Source organism: Ochotona princeps, chromosome 1 (assembly GCF_030435755.1).
Source record: "Ochotona princeps isolate mOchPri1 chromosome 1, mOchPri1.hap1, whole genome shotgun sequence".
NCBI classification, from domain to species: Eukaryota; Metazoa; Chordata; class Mammalia; order Lagomorpha; family Ochotonidae; genus Ochotona; species Ochotona princeps.
The window spans coordinates 6087026-6103363 of NC_080832.1; the positions used below are offsets into that span (position 1 = coordinate 6087026).

General features: G+C 46.5%; 1 protein-coding gene across 4 annotated transcripts in view; it reads right to left on the reverse strand.

Annotated features, from left to right (window-relative positions):
• The window catches only part of MAP3K4 (mitogen-activated protein kinase kinase kinase 4), a 116265-nt gene that overhangs the window by 15280 nt on the left and 84647 nt on the right, over positions 1-16338 (reverse strand). Inside the window, exons 7-17 of one of the 4 annotated variants that reach the window (XM_058659994.1) lie at positions 15752-15868; positions 14429-14528; positions 14245-14328; positions 13215-13478; positions 11980-12129; positions 9876-10037; positions 8168-8301; positions 6951-7029; positions 6104-6182; positions 2356-2452; positions 1474-1617 (exon numbers count right to left, since the gene is read on the reverse strand). In XM_058659994.1, coding sequence (XP_058515977.1) covers positions 1474-1617; positions 2356-2452; positions 6104-6182; positions 6951-7029; positions 8168-8301; positions 9876-10037; positions 11980-12129; positions 13215-13478; positions 14245-14328; positions 14429-14528; positions 15752-15868 — 1410 coding nt within the window. The remainder of the gene's footprint in view (positions 1-1473; positions 1618-2355; positions 2453-6103; positions 6183-6950; positions 7030-8167; positions 8302-9875; positions 10038-11979; positions 12130-13214; positions 13479-14244; positions 14329-14428; positions 14529-15751; positions 15869-16338) is intronic. The other 3 variants (XM_058660042.1, XM_058660153.1, XM_058660097.1) reach the window with 3 other exon arrangements.

Here is a 16338-nt window from a genome sequence, read left to right on the forward strand (position 1 = left end):
GCACAGAACACCTAGGGTCCCAGTTCATGGACTGCCACAGAGCGGATGTGACGCTTTCCTCCAGTTCTGCAGCAACCTCAGGTGCACAGTGACGTAGTGGGCACCACAGCCGGTCACCTGCCTGTCCGCCTGTGTTTCAGGGAGTCTTTCGCTTTAATTCTACTGCATTTGTAAAAGAGACACTTTCAGTTGCCCAAAGGGATATGAAAATATTTGTCATAAAAGGCTTTATTCATCAAAAGGGTGAGTGGAAATCTCATGCAACATTAACTGTTAATGGTTTTTAGTTGCCTGCTTAAGCTGTGAGAGACTCAACTATTTTTTAGGTTATAGATTTTTATCACTAAAAATTAGAAATATTATTTTAATAAGCAAGAAGACCAGAAGTACTTAGATATTTGTCTGTCACTGATAACTCTGTAGGTTTTCTTCTTGCTAGGCAGTATACTAATATGTTTCCTCTGAGCTGAACTCCAAGTCCCTTCACAATGTGTTTTTGCTCAGTTCGTTCACATTCCAGTCCCTGGACGATCTTGTTGGAAGATGAGAATACTGACAATGTCCCCTGTACTAAGAGGATGGGACTCAGAGCTCAAAGTCACGTCTCCATTAAGTAAATGAGAACTTCATGACATACCCTACCAAAAAGATGACCAGAAGGGGACCAGCACTGTGGTGTCACAGGCAAATTAGATACTTGCTTGAGAAATGGCTGCTCCCCCCAGCACAGCTGAGACAGCACAATGGTCCAAATTCTTGGGCCCCTACCTCCCATAAGGGAGGACACATGGATGGAGTTCTGGCTCCTGGATTGGGTCTGACTCAGCCTTGGGTATTGTAGCCATTTGGGGAGTCAATCAGTGGATGGATGACCTTTTTCTTGGTCTTTCCATAATTCATCCTTTCAAACAAATAAATCAATCTTAAGAAAAAAAAAAAGAAAGAAAGAAAAACTACAAGGCCTTTCTCCTTTCTTACTTAAAAGGTTTAACTTAGACTTAAATTTTTCTGGAGCTTGCCAAAAGTTGAGAACAGTTCTTTCAAGTAGCAATCTTTCCTACATGTGATCTACAAACTCTATGAATCCTCATCTGTATTTTCATAAACTGCCTTTTTATTCAGTAACAGGATGTGATTAGAAAACAGACCCCCTCAAGAGTGCCTCAACACCTGATGTCCTCAACCGGAGGCCAACTCCAGAGCACCTGCTCCAGAAAGGGCGGTGACCAGAATGCCCAGGCCCTCCTCATGTACCCCATGATCCTCCTGGCAGCCTTTCCCGGGGCTGAGCCCGGCAGAGCCACAGCTCATAGGAAGACCAGCACCAGGAGATCTACTGGTACTGCTTGGTGTCATGGCCGGGGCTGTTTCGAGGACAAGCCTGGTGACCCCGTGACGTGTCTCGAGTACAGTGGCCGTGGACGGACAACCGGGGGGTGACCAGATGTGGTGCTGCTGGAGGGAGGAGACTACCTGGTATCATGGGCACTGCTGGTGGGTTTGGGCGGTGCACAGTCGCCGCCAGAGGGGCCAAGGCGACTGGTGGCAGCGGTGGCAGCAGCAGGAGCAGCAGCGGGGCCGCCGTGGCTCCGCACCTCCGAAGGCCCGCTCCGGGTGCTAGGACGAGAGGAGAAACTTCAGGAATACAGGTGAGAAAGGGGGTGGACCGGCAAGTGGCTCTGGTTCAAACTAAAATCCTTACAGCAAGGAGGGCGAAAACATTTAAAAATACAAAATGCAAACTGTTCTTTGATGGACATTCAGACCAGAGGGGGGCGCTCTGAAACTTAATAGCAACAGTAGTCCTCACCTCACAGATAGAAGTATGATTTTAAAAGTGAGGACCCTCATCAGCTCAAGACGCAGAAATGCCACCACATTCCAGGCAAGAACTGTGAAAGCACCGAGGGGTGTGAGAACCCTTCAGCAGCACACTACCCTGCAACCACACGCACAAGAGCCAAGCCTAGAGAGGCTGCTCCACTACTGAAGGGACAGTCAGCACTGGGCTTTTCCCCAACATTTATTATACACATTGGTGTTTGTTTTGCTAAGGTCATGTTTCAAAGAAAGAAAAGGGAAGAACTGATCCAAAGCCAGAAAGCATTTAGTAGCTTGAGGTTACAAATAAGCGGAGAGGCTGGGTTATCTGGAAAGGGACAGGTTTGTTCCCAATGCCACAGCGTTTTCTCCTGGGTTGAAGGTCTCATGGCTGTGGCTCAAAAAAGGGCACGCAAGGGCTCTGCGAGGACCACAAGAAGAAACACAGAACCAACACTCAGCTCTCAGGGCAAGCACCGAGCATGCAGCTCAGAGAGAACCCAGGAAGCAGATGGCCTGAGCAGCTCCCAGTACCTGAAGCCCTCTGGCGTCGGGATAATCAGGTGAGGGTTAGGAGGGTCGCTGTGGCACCGAGGCACCTTCACGGGCCGGGGGCTGTTCCGGTGAATGGCTGCCAGGGAGAAGAGCAACACACCGTCAGAGGAGGACAGTGAAAGCAGGCCCCTCGCTTAACACTCCCAGTGACCCAAAGAAACCCGGTCAGGCAAGTAAGGCATTTATTCATACACACAAGATTGTGAGAAATGTTACCTATTAGCTTAAGAAATCCCTAGCCCCCTTCTATATTCTTCTGTAAGGAAAACATCTTGTAAATCCTAACATGAAACATACAGGATGGACGCTAAATAAAGGATTCAACTCGTTTCAGAGAGAGGAAAGTGTGTTTTGGGGGCACATCTCTAGGTTGTCACCCCGTTAAGAAGGTTCTGATCAGAGGTGTCTTCCCCAGTCACTGTCACTCCCTGAGCATGTGTGCACCTTGGAGCCACGCACGTGGGCAGGACACAAACGAGAATGGACAGTGTTATGGGGTGCAGCCAGTGATAGCCAGCACCCATTGAAATGTGGCTGTGTCTCCCTACCCTCTGTCCTGAGGGTGGGTCCTAACAGCAATGGAATGATAATTCCATCCTCTACCACTTCCCCACGTCCTAAATGAGCCAGGATATTGGATGCAGACAAGTCCAATTAGTCTAAGCATTTTTAGCTACAAGTCCACTTCCTGTCATCCTAATGAGCACTAATCAATTCCTTAGCCTACAACACTTAGGTATTTGCTACTGCCCACCTGTGATTCATCTATCAACTAGAGGGGATGGTATTGCATTGTCGTGTAACCACTCCCCTCACAAGCCCCTCTAAAAGGCCCATGAAGCGGGGGCTCTCTCTTTCTGGCCAGGTGCCTCCATTACTCTGGCACCTCGACTCTTGGCTGACCCAGGGCAGGTAATCCCCTGAGCATGGTCCCTGTGTGCTGCTTAGATGGGACAATGGTTAGAATGATGTTGTTTCTGGTCTGTGTACTATCTGGAGTTCCAGGAAGGGTGAGGCCTAGCAGTAGTAGAATGTGGGCAGAGAAGCCAGGGAAAGGTGAATGTCTGCAGCTTTGTAAGTGTGTCCAGGTTCTTTGTGAGTGTGTCCAGGTTATTTGTTGCATGTCTCTTAGGATAACTTATATTGTTGGAGAAGCTGGGACATAGGTTTTCAGCTTAATGGATGGACTTAAGGATAATGACCATTTGTTCCTTTGGGAATTACGATTCATTGGATTATTGGTTGGATTGCTGTATGGACTTGTGATTTGCTATTGTGTTCTATTATCACCAAGCTTAGTTAATAAACCTTAGACATGTCTGGTGTGATCTCACTCGTACCCTGCAACAGACAGTGCCCTCCCCTGGAACGCTTTCTTTTCTCCTTTCACATACTGTAGCAGGAGATAAGTTTGGATAAAAGTTAAAATGAAACCCAAAACCATGACAAAATTTGAAATCAAATTTTCAAACTAGATAACTCCACCAGTGATTATAAAAATGCTGAAAATTCCACTTCCTCAATAACTAAATGTGTTATATTTTGGCTGCTTCCCTAACATGTTTTTCTCTCCTTTGTTTTAACACTCATTTTTTTGGATCCTTCTTTCTCCTTCCCCCTTCAGTTAATAACATTAAGACTACAAACAGTTCATCGTAAAGACACTTTATCCTAAACAGACGCCCTCTTCCTTCACCGTCTTGCTGGCTTCCTTTCAATAACATCACCCAGGAGAGACAGAAGTGTTGCATACACAGTACTCAAGTTCTCTGGCAAAACTCACAAAATAAATCCCTTGAGCCATCTACAACAGCTGAAGGCCATCGTGTCTGACTCGTGAGTTCAAGGATCACTAGGCTAAGCGGAAAACAACAGTCAGAGAGATAAAGTGAGGTGCGGAGCAGGATGACTTCCGCAAAGCCACAAGGAGCTGCGGAGTTGGCTGCCACGGAGGTCTCCATGAAGGTTTACAATCAAGACATGCCATCTTAGAGAACACTCGTGCACAAGGCTCACATTCTACATGCATCGACTCAAGGCCACCTCCGGAGCATGCAGACGTGGTTGGACAACACTGTGAGGCTTCCCTGGAAAGAAAAGCCAAGAGCCAAGAAGCAAAAAACAGATATTCAAACTTCACAGGTAATGAACATTTACCACTGAGAAGCCTGTTGACAGCAGGGGCCTCCACAGCCCTTGTGGGATGTGCAAGGGAATCAATCAGAGGAATTTCATCTTTCTGCTCAGAAGAGATTCGCAGCCAAGAGGATCCTTTGGTTGCGCAATAAATGGCAGGAAAACAACCTACACTTGCTGAGTAACTATACAGGCACAGGCCATGGTGGGCTAGAATGAGTTTGTTACAACTAATGAAGATAAAGTATGGCACTCCAGGGACCCAATGTACGAGAGCAAGGAAGCAATGACAAAACATAACAGCAAAGCCAACACTGAAGCAGAGGACAGCTTTGCTGTGTAGGTACTAGGGCTGGGGCGGCTCATGGATGCTGAGTGAGCAGCCCCTGGCCCTGGGGGGCAGGAATCAGAGCAAGGCGGACCCATTAAGAGGGCTGTACTCCCAGCTCTGCAGGGACTCACACAACCAGGGATCACCTCTGTGGTGCGGGACATTGATTGGGACAGGAATTTTTTTTTTCCATTTATTTCAAAAATCTTTCTAAATTTTCTTTGTTGGGATTCTTCTATGAGAAAATTATCCTTATGTTTAAAGTATTTTTAAAAGTAATTTTTACTGAATTCTTGCTCATGCAGTCTTAGAGAAATCTTAGATGAAAAAAGTCAAAGTCTATGACAATACACTTTAGCAGAAGTTGAACAGGAATACGGCATGTTTATATAGAATGCTCAAGTAGTTTTGAAAACAGCAGCCTGCATTTTCCTAACGGCAACAGGAGGAACATGACGCAAGTTTTAAAAGCAAAAAAACCAGTACCTAAAATCTGTTCTACTCAATGTTCTGCAGCTGGTAATCACTGTTTAAGGACAGCAGTGCTGGATAAATTTATCACTTAGGGATATTTTGGCATATTTTAAATTACATAAAGTAAGCTTTCATTGTAAGCGTCCATCACATAGACAGTTTGCTTTATTTACAGACAACGCCAAGGGCAATCTTATAAAGAGTAAAGCAGGTCATTTTGCTGATACATATTTTTAATAAGTTTCAACATACACAGGAAAGCTGCACACTAAAAAAAATAAGAAAATCAAACTAAGTAAGTGTATAGTAGCTTGAAAAAAAACAAAGTAGCCCTAACTTGGAATTGGTCATACCTGGTGGAGATGTGGGTACTCAAAACTGCAGTCAACACACACCCTTCCTGAGGAGACAAGCAGGGCCCAGGAAATCATGCCAGCCCCCGCATGTCAGGGAGCTCCTGCTACCTGGCAGCACAGCCACCTCCTCCGGGCTTCCCTCCGCTGAGAAACACTTTAATGAGAGAGCATGAAGGTCGTGCCGACATAGAAAAAAATTAGTCGGCTGGCGCGGTACACCTCATGTTGGTATTCTCACCTTCCTGTCTATGAATTTAGAAAGATTATGTGGATTTCACCTCATGTATACCTCATGGCTGTTGCTTTCACCACCAATTTCCTGAATATTCTAAAAACACCTTTTGCAGCATTTTAAAGTGTGCTGCTCACAAGGTGGTTTGCTCATCCACACCAGTATGATCCACAGGAAATGCTGTAATGCTGGTCTTACCAAGGTACAAACCTGTAACAGGACTGTGCGGCTTCCCTATGACATGGCCAATGCACTCATTCATCAGGGCTTGTAAACTCTAGAAACCAAAGGGACGGAGAATGAAGGTTCCCATTAATGGGATATGTAGCACAAATTGGCTTCCAATATATTTCAAAGAACCATGCCATATTTCCAAAGTTGGTTTTTTTAGAAAACAGATGCAAACATAAATTAAACATCAAGTATACATAATTTTCAGGAATATAGTCTATAATCCCACTTTATTTTATACACAGAAAAAAATGCACAGTCGACTCCCCAGCAAGCAATGATGTACACAAGCAAAGGCACATGTAATCTGCTGTACCACTGGGCAGTGGCAGGGAGCACAAAGGCGCATGTAATCTGCTGTACCACTGGGCAGTGGCAGGGAGCACAAAGGCGCATGTAATCTGCTGTACCACTGGGCAGTGGCAGGGAGCAGCTCCAGCACCCCCAGACCTGACGCAATCCAGCACAACTCAACACTCACACAGGCATTATGCTCTGATGTGAGACAGCCAAAGCTCGTTTCTCATGAGATTATCAAACCAACAAGGCAGTTTATAAAAGTAGCAAGTTTTTCACGAGTGCCAGGGTTTACAAACAACTAGGCACTGTCTTGGGCACAGGAACACTGATGTTTTTATAAAAAAAAAAAGGAAGACAGCAAAAAGAATTAAGAGAACTTTAACTTCTCAGTATTACCATGATAACAACATTAAAAATATCTAAGAACCATTATTACATAGTTAAAAAAAATGCATAACCAGGGAAGAGGCTGGGTTGTTTGTTTCCAATGAAAAGCATTTCAGGACATTCATACCAGGAAGTCATCCTCTGGCAACGCTGAAATAAAGGCAGGCTCAATGGCTTGAAGAAAATCAAATCCTTGAGTGGCCCACCTGTGACAGGACAACAGTCAGTAGTCACAAACCGCCCACAACATGCCAAGGTGGAAAGTCATCTCACTGGATAAACATGGCTTTTGGTTTCACTTCAATGACCTGAGTAAATTTATAATCCAACCATTCAGAAAGGACAAAAACATTTTCCTGCGTTGCAGCCCTCAGGACCTACACAGGAGTCAGGTGCCATGTGTACTTTAGCAATTACACAAGCTATGTAAGGAAAAGCTCCAAGTGGCCAGCCCAGATGCACCAAACCTATGTCTTCCTAATGTGGAAAGAGGCAGAGTGCCCCGGCAGCACCAATCAGAGAACAGGCGGGGCGCTAACCCAGGTACCAGCCCTCAGGGCTGCTGCAGGAGTAGGATCAACCCAGGGCTCACAGGGCATCTAGACGCTCCCCTGCAAATTCCAAGAGCCTCTGAACAAACACGCTGCTCATCCTTCTACTTCTCATTTACACCAAGGCACAGGTTTCAATCCCATAGGGGAGGCATTGAGGCCAGCCCTCTGGACTGGGAAGAAGGTGAATTCTCTATGAGGAAACTCCTTCAAGCCACAGCAGACGAAGCTGCTACCTGCCATTCCTGGTCTCGGTATAAAAAGAGCTCTGGGTCAGGACGCAGCTGCTCCTCTGCAGAGCCAGCTTCCCGCCAACATGCCTGGCAGACAGCAGATGGCAGATAGCATGCCAGATCCTGGCCAGCCACATGGGAAACCAGGAGCATTTTGGACTCCTGGCTTCAGCCTGGTCAAGCCCTGGCCATTAGGGGCATCTGGAGGTCGAAACAACACATGGAAGATTTTCTCTCTCTCTCTCTCTCTCTCTCTCTCTCTCTCTCTCTCTCTCTCCTCTCTTTCTTCCTCTCCCTTCTGCCCTCTTGTTCTCTGTTGCTGTGCTTTTCAAATACATGAAAACAAACTTTTTTTTTAAAGGTAACCCAATTTGGAACAAATTACTTAAAGTTTTGAAATTAAGGGATTATTCGGGTATACATGTGTATTTAATGAAACTAGTCAAAGAATTTACAGTACTCCTTTTCAGGTGATCTGCTGAAAACTAAATTTAGCATACAGAAAGAAAAACCCTCCAAATGCAGGTGACCTGGCTGGACGCATCCTGCTCGGGCATTACCTTGGTCTGGTGCCTCTGCCACTCTCACACTTAGTCAATACATAATTCATCCACTTCCGGGCAAAGCTTATATATTTGTCTCCTATCTTCTGTCTAAACTCGCCAGACATCAACCGGACAACTTCTTTATGATACTGTAAAAAGATTTCATGAATATCAAAATTAAAATGAAAACCAGTCATTCCTACATGTGATCTTAAACGTCAAGTTCTAAACAAAGAACAGAACACATCGAATCATGTAAAATTCATAACAAGGAATCTTCAAAACTGTCACAGAAAATGCACAGTGTATTAAAACATTTTATGCACCCAAAATAAACTCATGCCAACTTATCCTAAAGTGCCCGGACAGGATCTGGCACGCAGTGCCAAGAAGGATTAAGATAAGATTTTGAAAACAGCCCTGAGCACAGCAATGTGAATTCTGCTGAAAGTGAAGCAAGAACAAACATTAAATTTATGGTGAAGCTTGAGCTTAAAAACAAAACAAAAAAACAATAGAACAAATGGTGCAATCATTGAAGTTTTGTGAAAAATGGATGCGGACAATGCACCACAGAGCTCAGCAGTCCGCACACTATTTTTTATGAAGGGATGAGCTCCCGTGCAACAGGAAACTAGCAGAGGCAGGAGAGCAACACGAACTCATCTTGCCCGCATCACAACTGCAGAGGACCAATGCTTAACAGCAGAAACAGCAGCCCATACCACAGGCTTGTCAAGTCCTACAGAAACAAAAATCTGGAGCGGAACACTCTGCTCAATAGGACCAAACTGTCCTGGCAGGTGGGCTGCAGGCCAACGCAGAGCTGCCAGTGCGCCTGGCCCGAGACCCGGCACAGATGTAACACAGCTTTAGCAGTCTGAGCCTGTACTCAAAGCCGGACAGAGGCAGCGCAGGCCTGGCCAGAGCAGAGCAGAGCACAGCGCAGGGCTGGACAGCAGCTCCTTGACAGGCGTGGGGATTCTATGGGTGGACACTCCGGAAGGACAAACATGACAACCCATGTTCATTAGGAGGGCATTTCAAGAGGCCAGACAAGCCGTAAGGCTTCCCCAGGAGGCCTCATGCCCACAGCAGCATCCGTGCACGGCCAGAGTCCTAACGGGAAATCATGCAGCATCCGCCCCGTAGCCCTGATTTGGCTCCTTCTCAATTTTTGCTTCCTAATCCTAAAAATCTCAAAAAAGCAACCACACAGACATGGCTAAATCCTAGGCCCCTCGGTTGTTCAGGGAGGGACCAAATGGCTGGCATCCACCAGTTACAAAAAGATCTTCACCTTGATGGAGCTTATGTTGAAAAACAAGCTTCTATTTTTGCTTTTTCATTCTATTTTCCATGAACTCCTTGACATCCCCCATATAATCCAAACAGCGTAAAGACTGATGGAGAACGCAGTACCTCAAAATGCAGTTTCATAAATATTTTGTTATGCTTAAAAATTAACAATACATTTTTATATCAAACATTCTTTTTTGAACGTTTTAAAATATAAGACACAGGTTTTAGTGCAAACTAAAAAGTGGGCAACTACCTAACAGTTCAAAAGTCAACATTTCAGATATTCAGGAGTGAGACAGAAGACAGTCGTGAGCAAGCTGTGGTTACAGTTAACACAGTTCCCTGAGGGATTTCTAACACTCCTCCGCACATCGCTGCAGAGCAGGTGCCGGCACCCTGCTCCTCCTCTCACTCTGCCTACCTCAAACCCAAAGTTGTAGCCCTGGATCATGGCTTCCCGGTAGTACTGCTGCAGCGTGGCGGACTCACACTCATCGACTTCAGCGTCAAATTCTGACGTGAACATGTGGTCCACACGGTCAATGGCGTTGCTTATTCGGTTGCACAGCTCTAAGGCGTCGTTCTGAGGAGTGTCAAACCATGGTTAATCCAAAGGCCGCAGATCACACAACACTCACGCATGAAAGGGAAAGGCCATCAGGCCACTGCAAGGAATGTCTGCCACTTTTAGCTATCAAAAGGAATGACTGAGTAAATTCTGTTATCTTCATCTTTTCTTGTCCTGATACTCTTCAGCTCCTTATGAAATTACAAAAGGGAAAAACCCATTTAAAACAGTATCGTCAAGTGACCGCCTGGTCTTGAGTAGACACTGCTGTCTTCAGCCTCTATGTCAGCCTCCAGAGATTCTTGGCAGTAGCTTGGAATTCACTCAGATGAAGGACTGGCATCCATTGGCCACAGTGGAAAGAGAACTGGGATGAAGCTGAACGGCCTCCAACGCACAGGACCGGCCACACAGCCCAGAATTACAACCAAAAATGTCAATGGTTTAGAGAATGCCAAACTGGTGCCAGTGAAGCCTGGCTGGGTGCTTCCTTCCACAGATCCTGAAATACACCTGAACTTACATGCTCTCATCAGGAAATGCCTTAAGTACTGTGACAACATCTTCCACAACCTGACACCCTGTAGCTTGGAAACCAAGATCTGGACTTAGCCCACCTCACATGCGCACCGCACCTCCCGCCACCTTTGCAAGTAGAGCTCAGGCCCCAGCCCTTTGAGCTGTGTGATGCTCAGTGAGAAGGCCCACAACCTGGAACTGCGGCCACCCATGTCCAAACGGGCCTTTATTGATCCCTGTCCAGTCTGCATCCCTGGAGATCCTCCCGTTGGTACTTTAGCAGGGGTAACTCGGGGGCTCAGGATTCTATACTCCTTCAGCTCAAGAATAATTCATATCTTAACTAATCCTGAACTCTCTGGATGTCATCAGCTCGAACTAAAGACAAGACTACCCTGCTCTGGGATTAGGGTAGAACTACACTCTGTAACAGAGATAAACAGCTTGTTACTGTTTCTAGATTAACAACAACCACTTATCAACATCTTGTAATTCCACGGAGCTCTTCTTCAGGATGCCAAGCCCACTGTGACCGACATGGCCAGACAGTCTCGGAGGGCATGAATGGGGCCAAGATTGAGAAATGGACACAGAACTGAAAGGAGAAAAACAGAAAATAATGGGAGAGAATGCGAGGCTTTGGCTTGCTATAAATTCTAAAAGCCTTTGTGCCTGTCTACAACTGTTTTGTTCTGATGACTCACTTCACAGAATTAGCTCAACAAAAGAAATAATCTGATGTACACTATTGAAATCAGCAATCTTAAATCAATATGAACACAGGTCACTGATGAAGGAGAAAGTCACATCAGAAATGAAGAGACCTGATTCCATTGTAGCTCTGTTGCTGACCACCTTGTGTGCAGGATGACACCACCCACTGCCCAGCTTTCTACCCTCCCCAGCCCCGAAGCTGCAGAGCCTGAGGAGGGGTCCAGGAAGATTCAGGGACCTGAAATGACCAGTGTGTGGCGAGGAGTGGAATGGGTGAGGTACCCTCCTAAGAGCTCTGGCTCCCTGAAGGATGGCAGAGCACCCTGAGCCCAGCCAGCACCACACACCAGGAGGACAGCAGAGTACCCTGTACCCAGCCAGCACCACGTTCCCCAAGGACAGCAAAAAAACCCTGTTCCCAGCCAGCACCACACACCAGGAGGACAGCAGAGCACCCGAGCCCAGCCAGCACCACATCCAGGTAGGATGGCAGAGCACCCTGAGCCCAGCCAGCACCACAGCCCAGAGGACAGCAGAACATCCTGTCCCCAGCCAGCACCACGTCCCTGGAGGACAGCAGAGCACCCTGTCCCCAGCCAGCACCACAGCCCAGAGGACAGCAGAACACCCTGTCCCCAGCCAGCACCACATCCAGGTACAATGGCAGAGCACCTGAGCCCAGCCAGCCCCACGTCCAGGTAGGATGGCCTGCTCAGCACAGTACCTTCAGCTGTTGCAGGGCTTTAGCGATGATGGGCTGACTGGATGTCTGCTCCTGGCGAAGGGTCACAAGCCCTTCGATGGCCTGCTGGAAGGCTTTTCTCTGAATTGTGAGATGGGCCGACTGCATGACAACCAGCAGAAGATGATCCACCTGCAAGGACAGCCAAGCACAGGTCATGAAATCATACCCACTGCTCCCTAGTTCAGCCAGCCTCAAGGCTACCATGCTAGCGGCCACCTGACCAGTCACTTTGCAGCAAAGTGCCTGCCCGGGTAAAGCAGTGCAGTGGGCATTGGCACCTCCATCTTCAGCAGTGTGAAACATCCCCATGCTGCCCTGCAAGCAAAGCATCTTGGAAACACCCCAGAACTTAACACTGCGGGAGCCACAGGTGTGTGCAACATCCGGAAGGGAAAGGCAGGAAAGACAGCAATGGGATCCAGTGAAGGACTCCGCTAAGAAACGGAAACTGTGTTCTTTATCCTTCAGGAGAGAGCGCCACAGTGTTTGAGGGATGGGCAATGCGATCAAGTGTGCACAGCATAATCACTCTAGAACTACCAAAAACAAAAATATAGAGCTGGAGAGAGGGGGAGGACAGGCTTGAAGCTGGGAAACTCTACGTCACTGCAGAGCTCAGGGAAGGGCAGTGCAGACTCCAGCAACCATTCATGCCCTCATGTTCTGCAATGAAGTATTTGCAGGAAAAGCTGTCAGCCTCCCAGGACGAGTAGCTAACTGAAGGGTGGTGGCTGGATTTCTACCAACTGTCACACTGCTGGTCTTCACATGCAAGTGGACATTCTGCCATCTACATAACTTGTCCTAGGATCCTGGGATCCCTGGTGGGTAAGAAAGGTATGATAGCCTACTATCAAAAAAATGAAACCCATTAAATAAGCACTAAGCCACAGCCCCTGGGATCCCTGGGATTCAGTAACAACAAATTCCATTAGTAAAACAACGGCTATTTGATAACGCATCTAAACATGTACTTACATGTCTGGACTAAGAACTGGTATAAGTAAAACATATGCTTTATTTTAAACATTTCTGTATAACTTAACACCATCAGCGGAATGAGCTGGAAATGTACCTATTAAAACACTGAAGGCAGTTCATGTTTGAGTTACTCCAGTTATTAAGTCAATCACCCATGAGTTGCTTCCAGCTTACTGTGGCTGAAAGCATTTTAAGTGGCATGGTGAAAGGCGGGCCTTGGGAGGGAGACCCACCTGCATGCTTCTCAGGGTATCAACTGTCTCCACCTGGGGTGCAACTTTGACTGGTTGCGCCTCCCACCCGCCCCAGCCATCTTGAGAGGCGTGGACCCGGGTATTCTGCTTGGCAAGCAGCAGGTGGGCATCAAGTAGCGAGTCATCCGAGTCCTTGGAGTCCTTCCCAGCCGCAGCATTCAGCAGCTGCAAGATTGTACTCTTCTCTTCAGCCAGTGCATCCGGAACAAACACCTGCAAGCTTTCCAACCCAGGAATCTGTACCTGGAGAAGAAATAACCCAAAATGTTACGTAGGCACACTGTCCATGATGGAGACGAGTCCTCCAAAAATGCCAAGTCTCAGGAGAAGGCACAGTCAAGGAAGCAGCTTTGTGCCCACAGGAGGTGGCATAAGACAGTGGGCTGAGCGGGCAGAGGCCCTAGCAGCTGCTCCAAGCACAGGGAAGCTCGCTCACCATTTTACGTTCAACAGCCAGAAAATTCCTCTGAGGGGTGAAACCACCTCCATCAATGCACAGTGGCACGTCCCTGACACCTGCCCCGGCAGAGGCAAAAGGTGATATGAGGGGTTCACCCCCTCTCCCAGGGACAGGCACCACAGCAAGTCTCTGCAAGTCATACTCCTGGGATAACATTTCCACAGACAATATCAAGCACTAACTGTAAAGGCCTTAAGTCCACAACCCACAGGGTGTAAAGACAATGACTGGGAAAGAGACTGCTGACAGCAGAAACGTGAAAACGAAAAACAACCAAAACTTTAAATACGATCCTCTTGCACACATTACTTAAAACATGCAAATTTAAATTAATAAATTAAATGGATTGAGCAAATGTTTGATTACATTATCTGCGCTCTTAAGACTAGTGAGTAAGTACATAAAATCTTGTTTTTCCAATGATTTCACTGAAAAGGCTATGGAACACTCCTGCCTGAATTATTCACTACCTGGACCTTGAAGAAAAAGTTTGTTCCAGAATCCAGTAGGGAAGGCCAAACCATTCAGTTCCTCCATCGTAATGATTACCTTCACATACTGCTTTGACTTCAGAACATCCAGGAAGTCTCTCACTGGAGCTGCAAGAACAAATTCTGCTGCTATTTCCAGGTCCTAGGATCACAGAGAAACTTCCTTAGGATTAGTTTTCTTAGGATGGCAAGGATAATAACAATGATAAATTAAGAGAAACAGCTGAGACCTGCAGACTCACCTTCCTCAGCATTTTGGCAAAGCCCAGGGCCTTCGAGGCTCTCTCCCTGGCTTCATGAAAGAGCTCCTTCAGTGCCCGGCTGATCTCGATCACAGACCTCCTGCCAAGAGCAACGAAGGTCGGCGGGAATGCAGAGGGTCGTCACCACCAGAGATGCAAAAGCACTGACCAATGAACATGCAGCGAAGCAGTGGGAGCAGCCACCTGCTGAGAATGCACTGGGATACCCGAGCTGACTCCTGACCGACAGTGCTGTGCTAAGTGCTTCTGTCTAGCAACCGACAAACAGCAAGTAGTATGCCCGGTTTTCTAAAGATTTCACTACGACAGCTTCTCGGGGTTCACTGACTCTCAGCTTATAGTCCCGTCTATACTCCCAGAAAAGAGGGTCTCTAGTGAGACATGCCACCATCTGGGTTGCCCACATGCCCATCACAGCCCACCTGAAGGTAGCAGTGTGACACCACTGATCCAAGACATGGGAAGAGGACAGCTCAGTCAACTCCACACCACACTGTGTGACCCTCCCTTCTAGATCCACCCCTCGCAAGCACAGGAGCCACACCTGGCTGGATCACGACACTAGGTGTGTGTAATCTAGATCCATGGGTTTATTCAGATTGGCTCTCAAAACAGCAAGACCTGAACACGGAATCATTCTATTATTTACTATCGCTATCTTCTTTCTTGAACTCTGTGCTCCAGGGGTTCTGAAACCCACACTTCAGAGGGTCAGAGGGCACCTTTTAGTTCTAGGGAAGTCAGTTTCATCTGGGCGTTTGCAGTATCACGATACTGCTGATACGTGGCCCCCAGTCGGCCGTATGGCTGATGTACATGCAATGCCACAACACAACCAGCTGCACACGATGCAGCCTGAACAGCATCAGCACAGCAGTGGAAAATCTCAACAGGTGAGCAAGACATGCTCTGACACACTTAGAGTTCAGTACAAGGAATAAGCTAACCAGAAAAACAAAAAAATAACATCATGATCATTAGACTGTACTAATGGACTACTTGCCACATAGGTTTTAAAGGACAGAAACACAGTAATTGAAAACTTTGCAGAAATCAGGGAAGAAGGTAATTGCACTCATTTTTAGCTAACTCTTCTCTAAAAGCACTATTTTGATCATACTGAAGAGATTCTTTCAAATTTCATAGAAAATAATGAAGCTTAAAAATCAAATGGAAAAAAACAACATGGTAATAAATAAATTCTTCCAATCCAACATAATTTGGACCGAACAAGTCTCACTCACTGCCAACAGCAGCCCCCCTGAGGGAAGGAATGCCAGGGGAAGCCAAGTGCAGACCCACCTTATTTCATCAGAGGCACTGCTGTCATCTGCGCTGGTCCAAAATTCAGCGCAGCTCTCCTGCAGGCCGAACTCTAAGAAGCAACCTGTGGATTTCAGCAGCATTCCCGCAATGTCACTAAGGAAACAGAAATAACACAAATAAAGCAGAGAAGAAAAACTCTCCTTCCTCACACCAATTCTAGAATGCGGCAGAGTTTAAAAATCAACAACAGTGGGAATTTCCCTTGCCTTTCTTGTAGTATTATAGTTCACGCGAAAAACAAAATCAAAATCTGGACTGTGGCCAGTGCCTGTGTGTCCCATTACCACAGTATTTCATTAAAACTTTAGAATTTTAAATTCTACTCATAGTAGCTCTGTTATTTTTATGCAAATGTTATTTCTACTTTACACAAATGTTCAAAGTGGTATAAACGATAGGACAAGAAAACAACCGGATTCCTTAAATGCAACTTTTTTAGAATTTCCCTTACAATTATTTTTTATAGTAAGAATGAAATATCCTCTGTAGCCGTTTCTTCTCAACAGACACACCATCTAAACCTTGGTACGTAAACATATAACCCAATGTATGAGTCTACACGG